At 36.6% G+C, this 22712-nt stretch overlaps 1 protein-coding gene across 1 annotated transcript in view; it reads left to right on the forward strand.

The window, feature by feature from the left end:
• Positions 1–6838: 6838 nt before the first annotated feature.
• Positions 6839–22712, forward strand: part of LOC308639518 (uncharacterized protein) — a gene marked incomplete at its 5' end in the record, with an annotated part of 56769 nt that continues 40895 nt past the window's right edge. The window contains 2 exons of the mRNA XM_081277733.1: positions 6839–7056; positions 7149–7228. Coding sequence (XP_081133859.1) covers positions 6839–7056; positions 7149–7228 — 298 coding nt within the window. The remainder of the gene's footprint in view (positions 7057–7148; positions 7229–22712) is intronic.

Raw genomic sequence — 22712 nt, forward strand, 5'->3', positions numbered from 1 at the left:
AGTTTTCAATAAGAAATGATGGGACAGGCAAAGAAACTGAAGTATCACTCATACATGGGGGGGGGGAGTCATTGTCAACTAGCCATGAGGAAACCCATACATTAATGCACTTACTAGACAAAACTTTTAAAATCATTATGAATACACTTAATAGAAATTAGAATGTTAACTAATCTCTATGCAGCCATTAGGAAAATAAACAACAACCCTCAACTGTTCAAAAAGACAATGGAATGCTTCCCAATTCATTCTACGAGGCCAGTATTATCTAATAATAAAAACTAAAAAAGTTATCACAAGAAGGGCCTAGGAATATAGCTTAGTTAGTAAAGTACTTGCCTCACATGCACAAGGCCCTGGGTTCAATCTGCAGCACTGCCAAAAAGAAAAAAGTTATCACAAGAATATAAAACTACGGGGCTGGGGATGTGGCTCAAGCGGTAGCGCGCTCGCCTGGCATGCGTGCGGCCCGGGTTCGATCCTCAGCACCACATACCAACAAAGATGTTGTGTCCACCGAGAACTAAAAAATAAATATTAAAAATTCTCTCTCTCTCTCTCTCTCTCTCTCTCTCTCTCTCTCCTCTCTCACTCTCTCTTTAAAAAAAAAAAAGAATATAAAACTACCAAGCAAATGAATTATGAATATAGAAATGCAAATCTTCATCAAAATTCTACCAAGTCAGGCATTATATAAAAAGTATATGCAACATGACCAAGTAGGATTTATCCCAGGAATGCAGTATTATTTGGACATAAAAAAATCAATCACTGTAACATCATAATACATTCAATTGTTTTAATAGATTCCAAAAAAGCATTTGACAAAATTCACTTTCATTTCCAATTTCATTCCGTTATGATCTGATAAAATGTATGGTAGTATCTCTCCTTTTTTGTATTTGCTAAGAGTTGCTTTGTGGCATACTATATGGTCTGTTTTAGAGAAGGATCCATGTGCTGCTGAGAAGAAAGTGTATCCGCTTGATGCTGGTTGAAATATCCTATATATGTCTGTTAAGTCTAAGTTATTAATTGTGTTATTGAGCTCTATAGTTTCTTTATTCAACTTTTGTTTGAAACATCTATCCAATGGTGAGAGAGGTGTGTTAAAGTACCCCAAGATTATTGTGTGGTGGTCAATTTGACTATTGAAATTCAGAAGAGTGGGGCTGGGGATGTGGCTCAAGCGGTAGCGCGCTCACCTGGCATGCGTGCGGCCCGGGTTTGATCCTCAGCACCACATACCAACAAGGATGTTGTGTCCACCGAGAACTAAAAAATAAATATTTAAAATTCTCTCTCTCTCTCTCTCTCTCTCTCTCTCTCTCTCTCTCTCTCTCTCTCTCTCTCTCCTCTCTCACTCTCTCTTTAAAAAAAAAGAAATTCAGAAGAGTTTGTTTGATGAACATAGCTGCACCATTGTTTGGGGCATATATATTTATGATTGTTATGTCTTTTGGTGTACTATTCCCTTGAGCAGTATGTAATGTTCATCTTTATCCCTTTTGATTAACTTTGGCTTGAAGTCTACTTTATTTGCCATGAGAATGGAAACCCCTGCTTGCTTCCACAATCCATATGAGTGGTATGATTTTTCCCAACCTTTCACCTTCAGTCTGTATATGTCTTTTCCTATCAAGTAAGTCTCCAGTAGGCAGCATATTTTTGGATCTTTTTTTTTTTTAATCCTAACTGCTAGCCTATGTCTTTTTATTGATGAGTTTAAGCCATTAACATTTAGGGTTACTATTGAGACATGGTTTGTATTTCCAGCCATATTTGTTTATTATTGTTATTTAACTTGACTTGGTTTTCCTCTTTGATTAGTTTTTCTTTTAGTGTACTACCTCTTCTGGTTTTCATTGTTGTTTTTCATTTCATCTTCATGAAATATTTTGCCAAGGATGTTTTGTAGTGCCGATTTTCTAGCTATAAATTCTTTTAAATTTTGTTTATAGTGGAAGGTTTTTATTTCACCTTCAAATTCGAAGCTTAATTTTGCTGCATACAAGATTCTTGGTTGGCACCCATTATCTTTCAGGGCTTGAAATATGTTGTTCCAGGATCTTCTAGCTTTCAGGGTCTGTATTGAAAACTATGCTGTTATCCTAATTGGTTAACCCATATATGTTATCTGATTCATTTCTCTTGTGGCTTTTAAAATACTTTCCTTATTCTTTATGTTGGGCATTTTCATTATAATGTATCTTGGTGTGGATCTGTTGTGATTTTGCACATTTGATGTCCCATAGGCTTCTTGGATTTGAATTTCCATTTCATTCTTCATGTCAGGAAAGTTTTTTGATATTATTTAATTGAAAACTTTGCTCATTCCTTTGGTTTGGACCTCTATGCCTTCCTCTATCCCAATAACTCTTAAATTTGGTCTTTTTATGCTATCCCATATTTCCTAGGTGTTCTGCTTATGGTTTCTTATCATTTTTGCTGTGATGTCTACGTTCTTTCAAGATGATATACGTTATCTTCATTGTCTGATGTCCTATCTTCTAAGTGGTCTACTTTATTGGTGATGCTCTCATTTGAGTTTTTAATTTGGTTTATTATTTCTTTCATTTCAAGTATTTCTTGGGGTTTTTTGCTTGTTTGTTTTTGTTTTTGTTTTGGTATAACTTCTATCTCCCTGTTGAGGTGATCTTTTGCTTCTTGGATTTGTTTATGTAGCTCATTGTCAAAGTGATCTTTTACTTCCTGTCTTTGTTCTCTAATGTCTTCTTTGAGATCCAAAAACATTTTAATCATGTATATCCTGAAATCTTTCTCTGTAATTTTTTCTGCTGTAGCTGTCAATTCTTCTAATGATGTGCTGTCTTGAACTGTTTGTGGTACCTTCTTCCCTTGTCTTTTCATGTTGCTTACATTTCTTTTTTTCAAGCTCTGTGGGACTGATGTGTTATTGTTTTTACCCTATAGATTTGTAGTGCTCTGTATGTTTCTAAGATCCCTCCTTTATGGGGAATAACAATGTTAACAGATCCCAATATCAACAGTATATCATGTATTAACAAATTATTGTTATTAAGACATTTATAGTTAGTCTCAATGTTGGTGAAGGCAATTTGGAAAGCAGTATGGAGATTCCTTGGAAAACTGGGAATGGAACCACCATTTGATCCAGCTATTCCTCTTCTCAGACTATACCCAAAGGACTTAAAAACAGCATACTACAGGAACACAGCCACATCAATGTTTATAGCAGCACAATTCACAATAGCTAAACTGTGGAGCCAACCTAGATGTCCTTCAGTGGATGAATGGATAAAAAAATGTGGCATATATACACAATGGAATTTTACTGAGCAATAAAAAAGAACAAAATCATGGCATTTGCAGGTAAATGGATGGCACTGGAGAAGATAATGCTAAGTGAAGTCAGCCAATCCCCCCCAAAAAATGCCGAATGTTTTCTCTGATATAAGGAGGTTGACTCATCGTGGGGTAGGGAGGGAGAGCATGGGAGAAATACATGAATTCTAGATAGGGAAGAGGGGTGGGAGGGAAAGGGAGAGGTAGGGGATTAGCAAGGATGGTGGAATGTGATGGACATCATTATACAAAGTACATGTATGAAAAAAACTTTGTATCTAATTAAAATAATGTTTTTTGAGGAAAAAAATTATTGGTAAACTTAACAGAAATCTGCATGACTATAATATGCAAAATCTCACTGTAGAAAATGTAAAAAGATCTAAATAAATGGAAAAATATTTAATGTTCATGGATTGGAAGACATAATTTTGTTAGGTGAAAATTGCTCCATAAGGGGTTAGAGTTGTAGCTCAGTAGTAAAGCACTTGCCTAGTATGTATGAGGCACTGGGTTCAATACTCAGCACCACATACAAATAAATAAATACAAAAAGATTTTGTGTCCATCTACAACTAAAAACTATTTTTTAAAATTGCTCCCTAGGGCTGGGGTTGTGGCTCAGAGGTCCAGCATTTGCCTACCATGTGTGAAGCACTGGGTTTGGTCCTCAGCACCACATAAAAATAAAATAAAGATAGATATTATGTCCACCTGTAATTAAAAATTTTAAAAATTGCTCCCTAAATCAATCTATAAATTTAATGCAATTATTATTCAAGTACCAGATGCCTTTTTTGAAGAAATTGATAACCTACCCTTAAATATGTATGGAAAAATGCAAGGAACTCCAAATAATCCAAACTGGTTTATTTTTGTTTTTAATTAACATATATAGGGCATATTATGATGTGTCCATAAATATATACATTGTGCAATGGTCAAATCTGAATATGGAGCATGTCCATCACCTTAAACTACCACTTATATATTGCAATATACAATATAACACTATCAACTGTAGTCACCCTTCTGTGTAATAGAACATCAAAACTTATTCCACTTGACTATCTTGAAAAGAGCAACATATACATACAAACACAGAAGAATATTAGTCAACCTTAAAAAGGAAATATTTTCATTTGCCATAATATACATGATCCTAGAGGACATATGCTAAGAAAAGTAAGCCAACATGTAGAAGCTAATATTACATGATCTCATTATATGTGGAATCTTAAAAAAAATTCAACTCAGAATAACAAAAGTTTAGAATGGTGTTTACAAGAGATCAGGGACTGGGAAAAAAGGGGGAGATCCTAGTCAAGGGGGGTGCAAACTTTAGTTATGTAATGAATAAATTCATAAGTATTATTATTAATTATATATACATGATATTTGCTGACAGAATATATCTCAAAGTGTTCTCAACACACACACACACACACACAAACACACACAAACACACACACAGGGATAACTAGGTGAGGTAATGGACATGTTAGCTTGAGTTTGGTACCATTTCATAATGTATACACACATCAAAACTTCATGTTGTAGACTATATATATATATGATTTGTATTTGTCAACCATACCTCAATAAAGCTGGAAAAACAGACAAAGTAAACAAAAATGTTTTGTAGCTGGGCACAGTGGCACATGTCTATAATCCCAGTAGCACAGGAGGCTGAGGCAGGAGGATTGTGAGTTCAATGCCAGCCTCAGCAAGGGTGAGATGCTAAGGAACTCAGTGAGACCCTGTCTCTAAATCAAATACAAAATAGGGCTGGGAATATGGCTCAGTGGTTGGGTGCCCCTGAGTTCAATCCTCTGTATCCCCCAAAAAAGTTTTATATACAAAATCTACCATAGTAAAAGCATTCTTAAAGTCAAAGAATAAATTTCATGGAAATCTGCAAACATTATTGAAAGACAATAAAGAAGCCTTAAATAAATCAAGAAATATACCATATCCATACATTTGAAGGTTCAACATTATAAAAATAATGTTTCTCCAAACTTTATCCATAGCCACAGTGCAATCATCATGAAAATCCTAGTTTTCGTTGTGTTTGATTAAAAAATTATTATACAAATTGTTATCTGTAGGGCTGGGGTTGTGGCTGGCTCAAGTGGTAGAGTTCTCACCTAGCAAGCATGAGGCACTGGATTTGATCCTCAGCACCACATAAAAATAAAATAAAGATATTGTGTCCACCTAAAACTAAAAAATATTTTTTAAAAAATTGTTGTTTGTACAAGGTTATCAGAAACACAATGGAACAGAATAGATCTCAGGTTCAGATTAACATGTATATGGATAATTAAGTCATAAAATAGCTTTTGTAGTTCTAACTAGCGTGGCAAAGATGATGTTTGAAACAAATGCTACTTAGAATAATTGATATCCAAATGGAAATACAATGGAACTTAAATCTTTATCTCATGTTGTACCCCAAAACAGCTCCTGTTAAATTTTTATACTTTACTGTAATAAGGGGAACAAAAGATAAAGCTCTAGAAGAGAACACAGAATATCTTTGTGACCTTAAGGTATCCAACAACTTTTGCCAGGCACAGTGGTGCAAGCAAGTGATCCCAGCCACTTGAGGGGCTGAGGCAGGGGGATCTTGAGTTCAAAGCCAGCCTCAGCAACTTACCGAGGCACTAAGCAACTCAGCAAGACCCTGTCTCTAAATAAAATACAAAATAAGGCTGGGGATATAGCTCAGTGGTCAAGTGCCCTGGTGTTCAATTCCAATACCCCCGCTTAAAAAAAAAAAAAAAAAAAAAAAAGTTGAACAGCTTCTTAAACAAAACCCAAACCACTACTCATAAAAGAATTGATAATTTCTCAATAAAATAAAATTAAGAAATTTTGCTCATTGAAAAGACACTATCAAGGCAGTAAGATCCAGCGGGGAGCCCAAGTGCAAGCGCGTAGCCAAGCTCGAGCCGCCTGCGGGGCAAGACGCCCTCTCTGCCGCTGCCGCCTGCACAGTGAGATTGGCACCGGCCTACCTGAGAGCGAGCCGGATGGTTGCAAGCACTAGCTGTGCCAACCATCCACCAACCACCACTGAGGTACCCAAGTGAGAGCAGAGGCAGTGGCATGAGCAAGGTGGGCGAAGCCACCAGTAGCACCACCACCACCACCCTCCTGCATGCTCCGGTGGAGGCTGTCGCTGCGGTATCGCAGGACACTGCACCCAAGAGCCCTGTGGACAATGGCGCGCCCCAGGCTGTGGCTCCAGCGCCCGCAGCCATCTTCTCAAGGAAACCCCGGTGGGATGTGGCCCCCAGCAGCCATGGGCACCGTAGCTCCCGCCTCTTCAGCCATCACCGGCAGCGAATACAAGGAAAAAAAAAAGTTATCATCACCAAAGTCCTTGGGACTGTCAAATGGGTCAACATCAGAAATGGATATGGATTTATAAATAGAAATGATACCAAAGAAGATGTATTTGGGGGCTGGGGATGTGGTTCAAGCAGTAGCGCTCTCGCCTGGCATGCGTGCTGCCCGGGTTCGTCGCCCCCAGTATCACCATCAGTACGGGCAGCTGCGGTTCCTGCCTTACCACGTGGGACATACCTTTGACCATCGCTCATGGGTCTTTCCCCATCCCAACAGAATGCAGGCTGGTGAGATTGGAGAGATTAAGGATGGAATCCCTGAGGGAGCACAGCTTCCGGGACCAGTTCATAGAAATTCAACTTATGGCCCAAGGTAAGGTAGGGGACCTCCTCGCCCACGACCTGCCCAGCTGTTGGAGAGGCTAAAGATAAAGGAATCAACAAGCAACCAATGTTCCAAACCAGCCATCTGCTCGCTGTGGTTACCAGCGTCCCTATAACTATCTCGCTCCATCCTCCAAATGCTGGCAAAGAGACCAAGGCAGGTGAAGCACCAACTGAGAATCCTGCTCCAGCCACGGAGCATAGCAGTGCTGAGTGATAACCAGCTCCCCAGACACCTTCACCACCAGCTGGGTGACCTAAGGAATTAATTACCATTCAAAAGTAAAGCAAAAAAAGCGCACCCACAACCTTATCAACACCAAAGAAACATTTAAACTATAAAGTGGAAGACTAACCAAGATTTGGACATTAGAATGTTTACTGTGATTTTTTGAGAAACTAACAACTGCAAAATGAAAATGTCAGCATATTTTTACAGCAAGCTGCCATTCCGGGAATGCTGGCACACAGTGCGAGAGAGCAACCTGCCCAGTTTCAGCAACCACTAGGTTTATGTTTTTATCCTGGTTTTTACTGTTTGGGTAATATGAATTGAAAGAAGAAATATTAATACCACATGGGAAGAACCCCAACTAAAGAAATCTGAAATATATAGTAAATGCTTTCTTTTCCTTTTTTGTATGCTGACTCCAGGTCCCAGAGAACTGCCTGTCTTTTCCTTTTTTTTTTTTTTTTTTTTTTTTGCATATTGGATGCTGGTGCTAACTTACAAGTGTCATCATTTAAAAAGAAATTTTATGCCCTTCTTATTTATTTCTAGGATGAGGGGAGGATAAGATTTTTGCTCTCTTATGTGACTGTCTTTGAAAATGTGCAGTATGAATTTCTCAAAAATAAAATTTTTACCCTTCAAAGGAAAAAAAAAAGAACTATCAAAAGAGTGAAAGTGGGGCTGGGATTGTGGCTAGCAGTAGAGCCCTCACCTAGCGCATGCAAAGCCCTGGACTTGATCCTCAGCACCACATAAAAATAAATAAAGGTATTGTGTCCAACTACAACTAAATATATATATTTTATATATATTTTTTTGAAAGAGTGAAAGCAGGGAATGAGAGAGGGAATGAGAGAAGATACTTGAAACGAGGATAAAGGAACAGAAGGATCAATATTAAAAATATATAGAGAACTGGAAAGCAGTATGGAGATTTCTTGGAAAACTTGAAATGGAACCACCATTTCACTCAGCTATCCCAGTCCTCAGTTTATACCCAAAGGACTTAAAAACAGCATACTACAGAGACACAGCCACATTGGAGTTTATAGCAGCACAATACACAATATCTAAATTATGGAACCAACCTAGATGCCCTTCAGTAGATGAAAGAATAGGGAAACTTTGGTATATATATAGAATGGAACATTACTCAACATTAAAAGATAATAAAATGATGGCATTTGCAGGTAAATATATGGAGTTGGAGAAGATAATACTAAGTGAAGTTAGCCAATCCCAAAAAAACAAAGGCTGAATGTTTTCTTTGGTATGAGGATGCTGACTCCTAATGGCAATTGGGGGGTGGGGAGCATGGGAGGAATGGAGGAACTTTAGATAGTGCAAAGGGGAGGGAGGGAAAAGGAGGGGGCCAGGGGGTAGGAATGATGGTGGAATGAGTTAGATATAATTATTCAAAGTACATGGATGGTGTGAAAATACTTTATATATAATCAGTGTCTTTAAAAATTGTGTTCTATATGTATAATATGCAATGAATTGCATTCTATCATTATGTATAAAAAATTAGAATAAATTTTAAAAAAAGAACAGATAACCAAAAGAAAGTTAGAAAAAAAATGCTTGAACAGATACTAATTGAACATAAAAAACCAATAAGCCATTAAATGTCTGAAAAATTTCTCAACCTGTTTAGTCATGAAGAAAATTCAAAATAAAACCACACTGTAATTACTACCACACTCCCAAGAGAACAGATAAAATTTAAAATTCTGTCAAATACAATGTGGGAAAAATTATAAAATAACTAGATGTCTTATGCCCTGCTACTAAGAGTGTAAAATCATTTCAGAAAGTCTGGCAGTGTAATAAGTAAGCTGCACCCATGTATACCCTTTGACCTAATGATTTTTTTCAAAAGAATACACCTTCTAATAGGTATTGACAAACTATATACCTTGATCCAATTTGCTCCATGAGCTAAGAAAAGTTTCTGCCATTTTATGTTTATGAAAATAATATGATAATATATAAATATGCAATGGATTGTTTGTGGATAGATGAAACTAAAATATTTATTATCTAGAACTCCAAAAAAAATGTTTGCTGAGCCCTACAGTTCTTTGTGCACATATGCCTCAAGGGGTATGTATAAGAGCATCACTGTTGGGCTGGGGATGTGGCTCAGTAGTAAAGAGCTTGCCTGGAATATGTAAGACCCTGGGTTTAATCCACAGTACTGTAAAGAGAGTATTCGCAGTTGCATTATTCATGAAACCCTTGTCTTTGTTTTTATTTCTCTTAAAACAGTGTCTGAAACAAAAATTTGAGTTCAGGTGGTTTATTTAGGAGGCGATCTCAGAAAGGAACAGTTGAGGAAGGAGGAAGAATGATACAGGAAACAGAGAAAACCCATAAATATTGCATTATTAAACAGTAGCACCTCTGCTCTTCTACACTGCCCTGCTAGCAAGCCAAGCAATCATCTGAAGTTTGGAATAGGACAAAAGCAAAAGAGAAAACAAAAATCCAGAATGACTGTGAATACTGATTAAGTTGGCTGGCTTCTGTTCTAGAAAGGGAGGGTACAGCCGACCATAACTGCAAATGAAATCTGATGTTGACCACAGAATGTGGTGCAGGGAATGAATCAGGAAAATCCAAATATACACCAACACAGGATGTACGCTATGGTCTGCATGTGAGATGTCCCCCAAAAGCTCATGTGTGAGACAATAAAGGAAGGTTTAGACATGAAATGATTGTGTTATAAGAGTCTTAATCTAACTGTAGGCAGTAGGGTGTGCCTGGAGGAGGTCAGTCCCTAGGGGAATGCCTTTGGGGTATATTTTTTGTCCTTGTTGAGGAGAGAAAATGGACATATCTATCTATCTATCTCTATCTCCCCCCCCCTCTCTCCTGATCATAATAACCTGAACCACTGTCCTCTACCCCATACTTCTGCCATGATGTTCTGCTTCACCTCAAGCCCCAAGAAATGGAGCCAGCCATATGGACTGAGACCTTTGAAAATCCAAATATCCACCAACACAGGTGGATGTTTCATCCCATGCACATCCTCAAGCTACTGTTTATTTTTCCTTCCCTTTGGAGGAAAACTCCTCTAAATGAGCCCCCATAATTCTTCATGTCAGGTCTTTTGGTCACAGTGGTGAAAAAGCTGACCAAAATAATATGTATCAAAATCATGGTACAGTCAAGCAACGGGATATCATAGAGTGGTAAAAGCAAACCAAGTACGGGATATCATAGAGTGGTAAAAGCAAACCAAGTACAATTAAATATGATATTGAAATGATACTGAGAAAAGAAGCAAAATACCAATACATGCAATGTGACTGAATTTGACTAAATGTCAAAATCTGGCAAAACTAAACAACTGGTATTTAGGGATACAAACATTGTGAAAGAAATATAAAGAATGTTAAGGAAATGATCGAGCAGGTCAAGATATTGGTTAGCATTAATGGGAAAGGACAGATTTTTGTTCAGGAAGGGCTAACACTCAACTTCCGGGATATTTTTATGATCTATTTTTTTTTTTTTTTTGGTACTAGGGATGGAACCCAGGGGCACTTAACCACTGAGCCACAAACCCAGCTCTTTTATATATATATATATATTTTTTTTTTTTGAGAGAGGGTCTTGCTAAGTTGCTGAGGGCCTTGCTAAATTACTGAGCCTGGCTTTGAACTCAAGATCCTCCTACCTCAGCCTCCTGAACTGTAGGGATTATAGGCAAGTGCCACTACACCCAGTTTATGATCTTTTTTTTTTTATTTCAGTGGTGGTTATCGAGCTATCTCCAGTATATTTGTAAAATTATCTTTATAATTAAAAGTGATATAATTTATATGCATATTTCACACATTACAAAGAAAAAAACTTTCTTTCATCCCATGAACATCCTCAAGCTACTGTTTATTTTGCCTTCCCTTTGGAGCAAAACTCCTCTAAAGATACATTGGAAATTCTTATGTTCCTATTCTCTTGAATTCATTTAAATAAAGGGTTCAAATTCATACCACCCTCAAACTATCCTTGCTTGGATCGCCAGTATCTTTACACTGCTAAATGCACTTGTCCACTGCAGGTTACTTACTTCTCCTCAATATTTGATACACCTAAACACTTCCATCCCCATAAAACCTGATTTACTCCTTTTTATAGAACATCACAACTCTTACTTATTCATTATTCTTTTTCTTCCTGTCCTGTTAACACTGTAGTGTTCTAAATCTCAGACCCTGTTCAGACTTCCTCTTTACCTCCAAATTGCTCCCCTGGTCATCTCATCAAATTTAGTGTAATGTTTTTAATTGCTCTTTGTTTTCTAATTATTATTAAAGTTTATCTCCAGCCCACACACCTTTCCTGAAATAGAATCATAAGTTAATCTGCCAACTTGACATTTTCACTGGGATGTGCAATAAGCATCTCAAGCACAGCATATCCAAAATCGAATCCCTGAACTTCCCATCAAGATCCCTACTTCTTTCACTATCTTTCCCATATCAGTGAAAAGCTTATCAGTAAATGGAAATTGTACATTTTCAGTTATTGGCCCTAAAACCCTAGAGTTATCCTGGATGCTGTTCTTTCCCTTACATCCTATACACAATGCATAGACAAATCCTTTGGTTTGTAGCTCCAAAATGTATACTAAAAATCCACCCCTTTTATAACTTTCTACTGCTATTGCCCTTGTCCAAGCTATAAGCATTCTTTCACCTAAATTATAAAAATGGTTTTCTAAATAATCCTTGTACTTATATCTTGGCCCCTACAATCTGTTCTCAACACAGCAACCATGGTGATCTTATAAAAAGTAAACTTGAACATATCATTTATTTGCTCAAAGTCTTCCAGCGGTTCCTCTTCTCACTTTGGAGAAAATCTTAAGCCCTTGCAGTAATCTATAAGGTCCCACAAAATAGGCTGCTGCTTTACCTCTCTGGCAGCCTCTATTTTTCCAGTAACTTAGCCTCAGCCACACTGATATTCTTGCTGTTATTAGAACATGCCAGGAATGCTTTTGGCTCAGGTTCACTGTGCCAAACTGTCCTTCATATATCACATGGCTTACTCCTTCAACTCCTTCATGTTTTCATTTAAATGTTATCTTTTCAGTTAGTCATTTCCTGACCACCCTTTTAAAACATTTATTCTATCTACAAGAAGTATAGCTTTCTCTGTCTATCCAAAATGCCAACTCTCTTGGTCTATATATGTGTGATCTTATACTCTGTTTCTATCTCGTTCTCTCACACACATACACACACAAACATGCATGCATATGGATATATATATACGAACATATACTTTCTCACAGACAGTGCCAGTCTATATGTTTTCTGTAAAAATTAGAGAAAGCTTCCCTCAATTGATGGTTGAATCGGAAAAAAAAAAAAAAGGTGGCCCTTCAGGCACATGGTTTGGTGATCAAATGTAAACATTGAGAAAGAAAAATATACCCCTTCCTCTTGGCATTATTCACCACTGCACCAAAGTACATGTAGACCACAGACTATATTTTGGCACCTTCTGTCCCCTGCTCACGTGCATATGAGTGCCCCGCACGCGCGCGCACACACACACACACACACACACACACACACCATATATACACACAGGTGTACTGAAAACATAAACACAAACACACACACACACACACACAACCACGTATATGAGCACATTCATTGGTTTAACTAATTCATCTTCCCATAATGTCAAGTTGACCCATCAAATGATTAAATATTATGCTTTTTTATATTGGCAAAATCCCCATTTCCGCCAGAGAGAATTTTAGCAGCACACAAAAAGCAGGACATATAGCTAAATGATCTTATAGATGATGGCATTATTTTCTAGGGAGCAAGGGACAATAAGACATCAACAGACTGACAGATGAATAAGAATAATGAATCCATTCAGTATGGGTTATGAACACTGGCATTCTTTTGAACTGAAGAAAAAGTAAAAGCTGGCACTACATTTTTCCTTTTGAATCCATGAAGGAAATGGGGATGGGGATAAATTGAAGGCTTCTTGAAACAGCAGAGAATCAGTATTTTGAACCTGAAAACTGCAATTATTAATGTAGAAAAATGACAGCAGTGACTGAATTATGATTTCTGTTATGCCTTGAGGCTTACTATTCTCAACATGAGGAATATTTCTGCCTTCTACATTTCCATTCTGCTGTGACCATTCTCTGAAGCTCAATGACTAAGGAAAAACTGAATGTCACTTTGAAACTTCATTTTTCAGGCAACACCAAGTTTGATGGGGGAAGAAAGGAGAAGTAGCAGAGTAAGCAAAGGACATAGACCAATATAATTTCCTACAACACCATGGTGGTTACTTAGCTTAGTGGACTAGAACACTGAAATAACAAGGTCAATTTATAAGCCATTCTGCTGCCTGCTCTGTGCAAAATCAGTACTAGGGTTTGGGGGAATATAAAGATGATTGAAATGTAGTCTTACCAGTAGATAAGGCTAGAAATGCCAGAGTAGGACAATAGGAAGGTAGGTCTTGAATGCAAATATGAAAAGAATGTGCTCAATCCCAAAAGGTCAATGTTTTCAACATTGAATAAGTATAAAAATCTCTCAGAGAGCTTATAAAATACACAATTTCTTTGGCCTTGAAAAATACAGTTTTTCAAGGTTATCTGTATGTAATCTAGATTTGAAAACACCTCCATAAGCATAGGAGAACCACTGAATATTTTAAATCAGGTGAATGGCAGAATCAGCTCTTTGCATATGAGACATAGCTCTGGCAAGCATGTATGTATAACATGGGGAGTGACTGGAAGTAGAAAGGCTAATTGAGTTTAAGTCTTCTGTGAACTCATTTGCTTTCTAGTAGTCCCTAGTCACACATAGAATGTCACCCTCACCTCTGCAACTCAGTTGCCAAACAGATATTTTTTTTTTCTATTTTGATGACCAGGGGCATTGGATGAAATGGTTATTACTCATCAGGTCAAAACCATTCTCATTCCTGAAGAATAATTTCAACATTAATCAGGAGAAGCAAATTTAGTATTTAAAACAGCATGTTGTATCTTTTCAGATTGATGTGAAATGGTCCCTGACATGTGGGGTTTGAAGGAAAAGGAAATGGTAGCTTATTCAGACTTTTTATCTGTTCTGGAGAAGATTCCTATGGTCTGTTGCATGTCCTTTCCAATCACTTGCTGAACTCCTCCCATACGTCAAGTGCAGTACTAAACCCTGCTTATGTAGTAGTACAAAGACGAGGGTTGTAGCCTGTGTATTAAGAGTGAGACATGAGGGACTGGGGTTGTGACTCAGAGGTAGAACGCTTGCCTAGCACGTGTGAGGTGCTGGGTTCAATCTTCAGCACCACATAAAAATAAATAAATTAAATAAAGCTCTTGTGTCCAATTACAACTTAAACAAAATATTTTTTAAAAAAAAAAGAGTGAGACAGGGCTGGGGATGTGGCTCAATCAGTAACACGCTCGCCTGGCATGTGCGGGGTGCTGGGTTCGATCCTCAGCACCACATAAAAACAAAATAAAGATGTTGTGTCCACCGAAAACTAAAAAATAAATATTAAAAAATTCTCTCTCTCTTTCTCTCTCTCTCTAAAAAAAGAGTGAGACATGAAAAAGATTGAATAACAATTATAAAGTATTATTTAAGAAAAAACAAAGTGAAATAATTCCCAGGTAGTACAAAATGGAATGGGTAGGAATACAGGTCCTCCAGAGCCCGATTGTCTGCATTCACAGCTCACATTCTTCACTTGCCAGTTCTCAAATACTGGACAAATCACATAACTTCTTTATTTCTTAGTGTTCTTATCAGTAACATGGGAACTGCAATAGATTCTACCTCAAGAGGTTGCTGTGAGCTCTAGTGAACCAGTGCATTTGTAGTGCCTAGAAAATTATTGACTACATGGTAGACTCAGACATTGGCCATCTTTACAGAAAACAGAAGCAAAGAAGACAAATGGAAAACACATGATCTGAGGTTAAGTAGTATTAGGCAATACTTTCTAGAAGATATAAGTTGTAAACTAGAATTTGCAGGAGGGTGTTGAGGAAGAAAGTCTTCTCAAGACTCCTAAGATATTGTGGTAGTATATTGGAAAGAGACAGTAATTGGCATTAGAAGACATGAGCTCCAATATCAGTATTGCCACTTATTAGTTATATGATGTAACTTTTGTAAATTTCAGTTTCTTTTTTATTGGTGCATTATAATTATACATAATAGTGGGATTCATTATGCCATATTTGTTTATACCCATAACATAATTTGGTCAATTTTATTCTAAGTTTTACTTTCTTGATCTATAAAATAGTAAAAATAATATTTTCCTTGCTTAGAGTATAAATTAGAATTTATATATGCATAAATTTATATGTGTGTATAAATTTATACATATATTTATATATAAGAATATTTATATATATGTATTTTTATGCAAAAAGTATATATGTATAATGTGAAGATAGTTTAAAGTCTAAAAATATTATACAAATATAAGTTTTCGTTATACATTTAATTATAAAATGCTCCAGTGCTTTTTTGTACACAGTCCAATGTTAGGGTGACAGTGTGATCTAACAGAAAGACCATGGACTTTGTGGAACAAACCCTGGCCTTCTGATTCCAGGTCTGCCAACTGCTTGAAAGCTTTAGCCTTATGAGACTCAGTATGATCATCTATAAAATAGATAGTAAAATCTACCTCACAGTAGTGCTATCAAGATTAAATGAGATCATATAATTATATAAAAAACTTTAGCCTCATCTACATTATGGTTGATACTTGATTAATATTAAAGTTATGTCCATGGGCTGGGGCTGGGGCTCAGCGGTAGCGCACTTGCCTAGCATGTGTGAGGCACTGGGTTCAATTATCAGCACCACATATAAATAAATGAATAAAATAAAGGTCTATCATCAACTAAAAAATTTTTAAAAATAAAAAATGGAAACACAACTGGAAATAATCATAAACATCCATTTTAACCTTATTCACTCATTCTATATATCATACATTGGGACTGGGATTGTGATCAGTGGTAGAGTGCTCGCCTAGCACATGGGTTCGATCCTCAGCACCACATAAAATAAATAAATAAAATAAAGATATTGTGTCCAGTTGCAACTAAAAACAATAAATAAAAATATATATCATACATCAGGCTTCCACTCTGTGGCAGATAATTTGCTTGGCATAGCTTGCAATCTCTGCACTAGCAGCTTTGCCTCTGATAGTGGACTCACTTTATAGACCCTCCTTATATCTGTTCTGTTTACTGTCATATTTGCAGCACCTAGAATAATGCCTAGAACATAGACGGCATTCAGTAAATATGTTGATAAATGAAAAAGGGACCTTAAAGCTGGAAAAAAAAACATGACTAAAGAGAATGGAATTTTTTAATGCATGTGTGAGTCTTCCAAATGTACTTTAAATCATACAAGATAAACAATTTAACACTTTGCTCCACATCCTCTGCTCCTCAAGATCACCCTCAGAGAGAAGGCAGCAAAATACTATCTCAGCCCTTCCATCAATCTTCTGAATTCTTACCTGAATTGGACTTTTGATTGCTTTATCCTGGGAGCCACTTTGGTCACCTCTAATCTCCATACACTTTTGTGAGGAGCTGTGGAAGCTACTGAGATACTTACTTATTGCTTCTGAAGGCCACAGCCAACTGGCATGGAGGTAAGTCTTACTGGTTTTCCTACCCTCGGCTCATTAAGCCATGGTCTCTTCATACATTGCTGGCATGAACTAGCTTAAAAGGATTCCTACTTACAGAAACCTCTAGGCCAGAAATGGATGCCATTTCTGTATTTCTCAGAAGTCCCAAACTTCAAGCAAGAACTGTAAAGCAATTTCAAGAAGTCTGTCTTCTTGCTTCTTTCTCTGGAGAACCCCAGGTGAGTCTGCTGCTCTCCACAAGCATCTCAAGCAAAGAGAGTAATGTTTCCTTTGTTTTGATTTTTGTTAGTTTATTTTTGTGCTGCAGATTTAACCCAGGGGCACTTTACCACTGAGCTACATCCCCAGCCCTTTTTGCTTTTTATTTTGAGACAGGGTCTTGATAAGTTGCTCAGAGCCTCACTAAGTTGCTGAGGCTGGTCTTGAACTTTTGATCCTCCTGTTTCAACCTCCTGAGTTGCTGGGTCCTGTTTCCTTCTTCGAAGACATGTCCAATCTCCAAATGATCTTTGGGGGATTTTCCCTTTATTTGGCATAGACAGAGAAGACCAAGGAAAAGGAAAAGACTTTTTTTTTTAATTAAAACCTTGCACAACTCCCTGCCTACTCTCAATTTGTCTCACTTCTGATCATCTCCTAGAGGTAGAGGTAGTGTAAAGTTTCTCAGAAAGTTCTCCAAGTATGAGTGTGGCCCTCAACTGGTGTTTAAAAGGAGGTATTTTCTTTAAAAAATGGGAGTAGTTGGCAGCATTTGTTTTTAGCTCAATGATTTTGATCACCAATTCTGTGATTACAGAGGGAAAGAAATCAGTCAATAGAAAAAATGAGTATCAACATCATTACATCTATATCTATATATCCACTTATCTGCCACATCTTTGTCATGTGGCTAAAAATGAAATACATACACATAATTTATATTTGTGTTTATCATCTCTGTGTATCTGAGAAATCAAGGATTTTATTAGAATATGAACTCATGGTGGAAGAAGCTGTACCTGCTTTGTTAACTGTTCTAACTCCAACACCTGACACAGTGCCTGGTACATGCTTGGCATTCAATAAATATCATCAAATACATCCAACAATCTAAGAGTCAAAGGGCTTATGCAGGCTCTTTGAGTCAATGAATAAGTTGAATTATCTTTTGCCAAAATATAGAGACAAGAGATTCTTGATGCCAATATTATAGTGATGTCATCTTAGATATCAGTGAAAGATATCAAATAATGATATGAGAGAGAGAGAGAGAGAGAGAGAGAGAGAGAAAGGGGGAGGGAGGGAGAGATGTTCATGTGCCAGTGTCTATCTATACCTGGGTTAGTATTTTAAATATTTCAATTTCGATGACAATTTTCAATGCATTCTTGTTCTGATGGTAGTTTAAAATATTGATTAATATAAAAAATAGTAAGAAATGTTCAGAATCAATCATGATATAATTGCTAGCTTATCTTTTGTTGTTGTAATACATTTTCCTGATTTCAATATTGTTTGCAAGAATCTTGGAAGGTCAATGAATCAAAGTGCATGAAAAGGCATTTTAATAATTAAACTGAAGACCTTAAGAATAACTGGAATATAGCTTCTTTTGTTGATAGCTGCAGTATTCATTTATTCACCATCTTATAGAAAAGTAAAATGAATAGACATTATCTCACAACTTTCTGCTAATCAGTATACTTCACATGTCTAATATTGCATTTCAATGATTAAAGTAAAAACATTAAAGTTATGTATATTTAATATAGTATGTAATATAAAAAGATGTAAATAAAAATTACAGAGCTCTAAAACTGTAATGAAAAGCATCAAGTTTATGATGTACTAAAGAATGGCAAGGGAAAATTTCAATCAATTAAAAAAACATTATGTAAATAAATCATGTCTTACCACAACCAGAATTTACTCAATACAAACAAAAATCGCCTTTAAGAGTATTTTCCCTAGTATAATAGAAGTCTATGGATGTTTTCTGTTTATATTTACAATACACTACAGTGAAAAATATCAGAAAAAAATTAAACCTTGAAATTTTCTCTTTGCCTAGGTTATTATCCTCACTAATTACTGAAAAATATATGACTGTTATCTTGAATTATCCATGTAGTAAGATGGTTTTCTCAGGGTAACAGAAGCAAAGTATTGACTTATTGACTCAATGGAAGGGCCTTTAAGTCTTATGACATTCAGTTGTTAAACTACTTTCTGATTTTAGTCAGCCAAACCAGCCATGACACATAAAGTTATTTCCCCAGTCTGAAATGTTTTTGCTCTTTATCTTTGTCTTAAATGTAAAAACATTAACAGGGAAAGAAATAAACTATGACACTCAGTATTTGCAATTCTAATTCATAAGATGTATCATTTCTACCTTCTTCCATAGGCTTTTCCCAATAATATCTTAGGATATTTTAAAGGATCTTAAAATATTCTATTTTAATTTTCATTGTAGTTTTGTTTTTTGGAAGGTTTTGGGGATTAAACTCAGGGACACTCAGCCACTGAGCCACATCCCCAGCCCTATTTGGTATTTTATTTAGAGACACGAGACACGGTCTCACTGAGTTGCTTAGCACCTCACCATTGCTGAGGCTGGCTTTGAACTCATGATCCTCCTGCCTCAGTCTCCTGTGCTACTGGGATTACAGGCCTATGCCACTGTGCCAGGCTTTCATTGTACTTTTGGTAATTATCTGTTTAACATTTCTTATTAAGCTGTAAGAACTTAAGTCATGCCTAGTCTTTTTTTCTTGTTCTTCTTCTTTGATACTAGGGTTTGAACCCAGGGCACTTAACCACTGAGCCACATTTGTAGCCCTTTTTTATATTGTATTTAGAGACAGGGTCTCGCTAAGCTGCTTAGGGCCTTGCTAAATAGTTGAAGCTGGCTTTGAACTCATGATTCTCCTTCCTCAGCCTCCCAAGTCACTGGGATTACAGGCATGTGCCACTGTGCCCACATGCTTAGTCTTAAATACCCTAGGACCTAGCATAGTGCTTGTCACAAAGTACTCAATAAATATGTATTAAAAGAACACTGTTGGGCTTGGGTTGTGGCTCAGTGGTAGAGCACCTGCCTAGCACATGGAAGCACTGGGTTCAATCCTCAATATCACATAAAAATAAATCATTCAAATAAAGGTATTCTGTCCACCTGCAACTAAAAAATATTTTTAAAAAACACTATCAAGTTTTTTTAACTACATTTTTAAAAAAAGAAAAATAAATGAGACCTTGATAATAGTAATTAGAAGGGAATGCAGTGCTTTTCCATATAATGAAAAAAATAGTACTCTTATTATGTAGTTTGCATTAAATTTACATTAAATACATTAGTATAGCCATGTGATGTGTGAATGTGCAAAAACTCTGTATCTTAGAAGTATCCTAATTAGGAGGCAACAATGAGAGGTGATTACTTGGCACTTCAGATATCATAATTGAAATCTACATGAAAGGAGTTATTAACTAAGCATAAGGGATATTAGAAATATTTTCCACTGGAAAAATGCACAGTGCTCAAAATATCTAACTGATTATGCAGATTTGTACAAGTCCTATAATCTACCAGAGCAATGTAGGAACATTTTTGAAGTAATTGAAGCCTACAGCTCCATTATTCTTGAATCCTGTGGTCAGAATATCACCTTTCCAAGAATAGTCCACCTTTCAGGGAATCTTTCACATAAGGTACCAGTTGGAAGGCCTAGGGCAGAGAGTGGTGCTTCTGGCAAATTTGTAGGGGAACAGATATAAAGGTTCAACTTGCCTGTAACTACAGGACACTGTCATATATCACATGCCAAAATTACCTTAGATCAGTACACATCAACCCTTAAAATAAATCTTTGCTTATAAAAAATTTCCATAAGACCCTATTCATAGTATTGGACACATGCCAATGCTATAATCATTAAAATGCAGTGATAATAATGTCATTTGAAATAATAATAATATCAACAATAAAGTAATACTTCTCTTTTTTTTTGGGGGGGGGACCAGGGATTGAACTCAGGGGCACTCAACCACTGAGCCCCATCTCCAGTCCTATTTTGTATTTTATTAGAGACAGGGTCTCACTGAAGTGCTTAATGTCTCGCTTTTGCTGAGGCTGGCTTTGAACTTGTGATCTTCCTGTGTCAGCCTCCCAAACTGTGGGGATTATGGGCATGCAGTACCACAGTTGGAAAAATATATTATACATCCATTTTCCCATTTGAGACAGTTCACCTATGAAAGTTATTCAATGCTTTATTTCCCTCATTTTTTTGGTAAAACTAAATAGCATAATCCCCATTACTTAGCAGCCAAAATTCAGATCTTAGTATCAACCTAGAGAAGGGTTCTTTTGCTTTTTTCTGACAAAAAGCTACTTACCTGTTCAGCCTAGGATTATAAAATAGCCTGAGATACAAGCATTTCATCCTTCTAGAAGCCAGGACAGTTGAGAAAGGTCAAAATGTATGTTCCGGAAAAATGCTTAAATCAGAACCACTAGTAACATCCAAAACTGCCAGGGGTTTGCTCTGAAACTAAATAATATTTCTGCTTCTTATTCTTCTAAGTACTTTATTAATTCCTCCAAAAGTGTCTTCAAAAATATTTTACAGTGAATGGAAATTCCTTCCTTCCTTCCTTCCTTCCTTCCTTCCTTCCTTCCTTCCTTGGTACCAGGGATTAAACCCAGGGACACTTGACCACTGAGCCACATCCCCAGCCCACCATTCTGCTTTAATAGAAAATAAAATACTAAGTAGAAAATAAAAGAGCAACAACAGTCTGCTAGATTGGGAGTATGTGTATAATATAGTTTAAAAACATTTCTAATACTTTAATATTTTCAAATAAAGTATACTCTTGAATTACTTGCCCATTATAAAAGAAGATTCATTCTAAAATATTTCTATAAGCTAAGGTAACTTTATGGTAACATTACAGTAACACAAATTTCTACAGGAAATTTTTCTATGGTAAAAAGTGAACAGGAAGTTGGAATTGCAGGGAATGAGAAAATGAGTTGTGAGAAAAGCACAGAGTCACATAGGTAAGTGTCAAAGAAACCTGTTCCTGAAGTAGGCTGCAAGTTCAAGACATTCACTATATCTGGAGACAGATGGAATGCCAAAGCTTCTCTATTCATTGGTCTCAAAGGAAGGAAAAAGAACAATAACTTGGAGGTCAACAGCTAGAATGGAGAATCTTCTAAAAGCACACTGTGTAATATCCCAGATTGAAGAATTCTGTTGCTAAGGAGCTTGACATTCTTTCTTCTTCATTTCAGTGCCTGCTAAGTGGCAGGCATTGCACTTAGAGTGGATGCTATAGAGTTAAGGGTAGGGGAAAGCTAAACTGGGAGTGAGACAACTTAAAGAATGACATACAACCCTTGAGGATTGGAGAAGGAAGGCAGACAGGAAAAGGCCAGGATAAAATGGGGAAAATCGTCTAATTAAGGATGCTACAATCTCAATAGTAACTGTTATAAGTGTTCACTGTCTTTCAGGCCTGATGTCAGTGTTTTACATATATTAACTCATTTAATCCTCCTAACTGTGTTATGAAGTATGTATTAATATTATACTCAATTTTATAAATGAGGGGACTTAGAATCAAGAAGGTTAAATAACATATCTCAGGTAGTTGGGAAGAGACAATACCCAGAGTCATACCTAAGTAATTTGTGTTGGGACCTTTTACCTCCT

Source organism: Spermophilus citellus, assembly GCF_964194105.1.
Source record: "Spermophilus citellus genome assembly, chromosome: X".
NCBI lineage: Eukaryota > Metazoa > Chordata > Mammalia > Rodentia > Sciuridae > Spermophilus > Spermophilus citellus.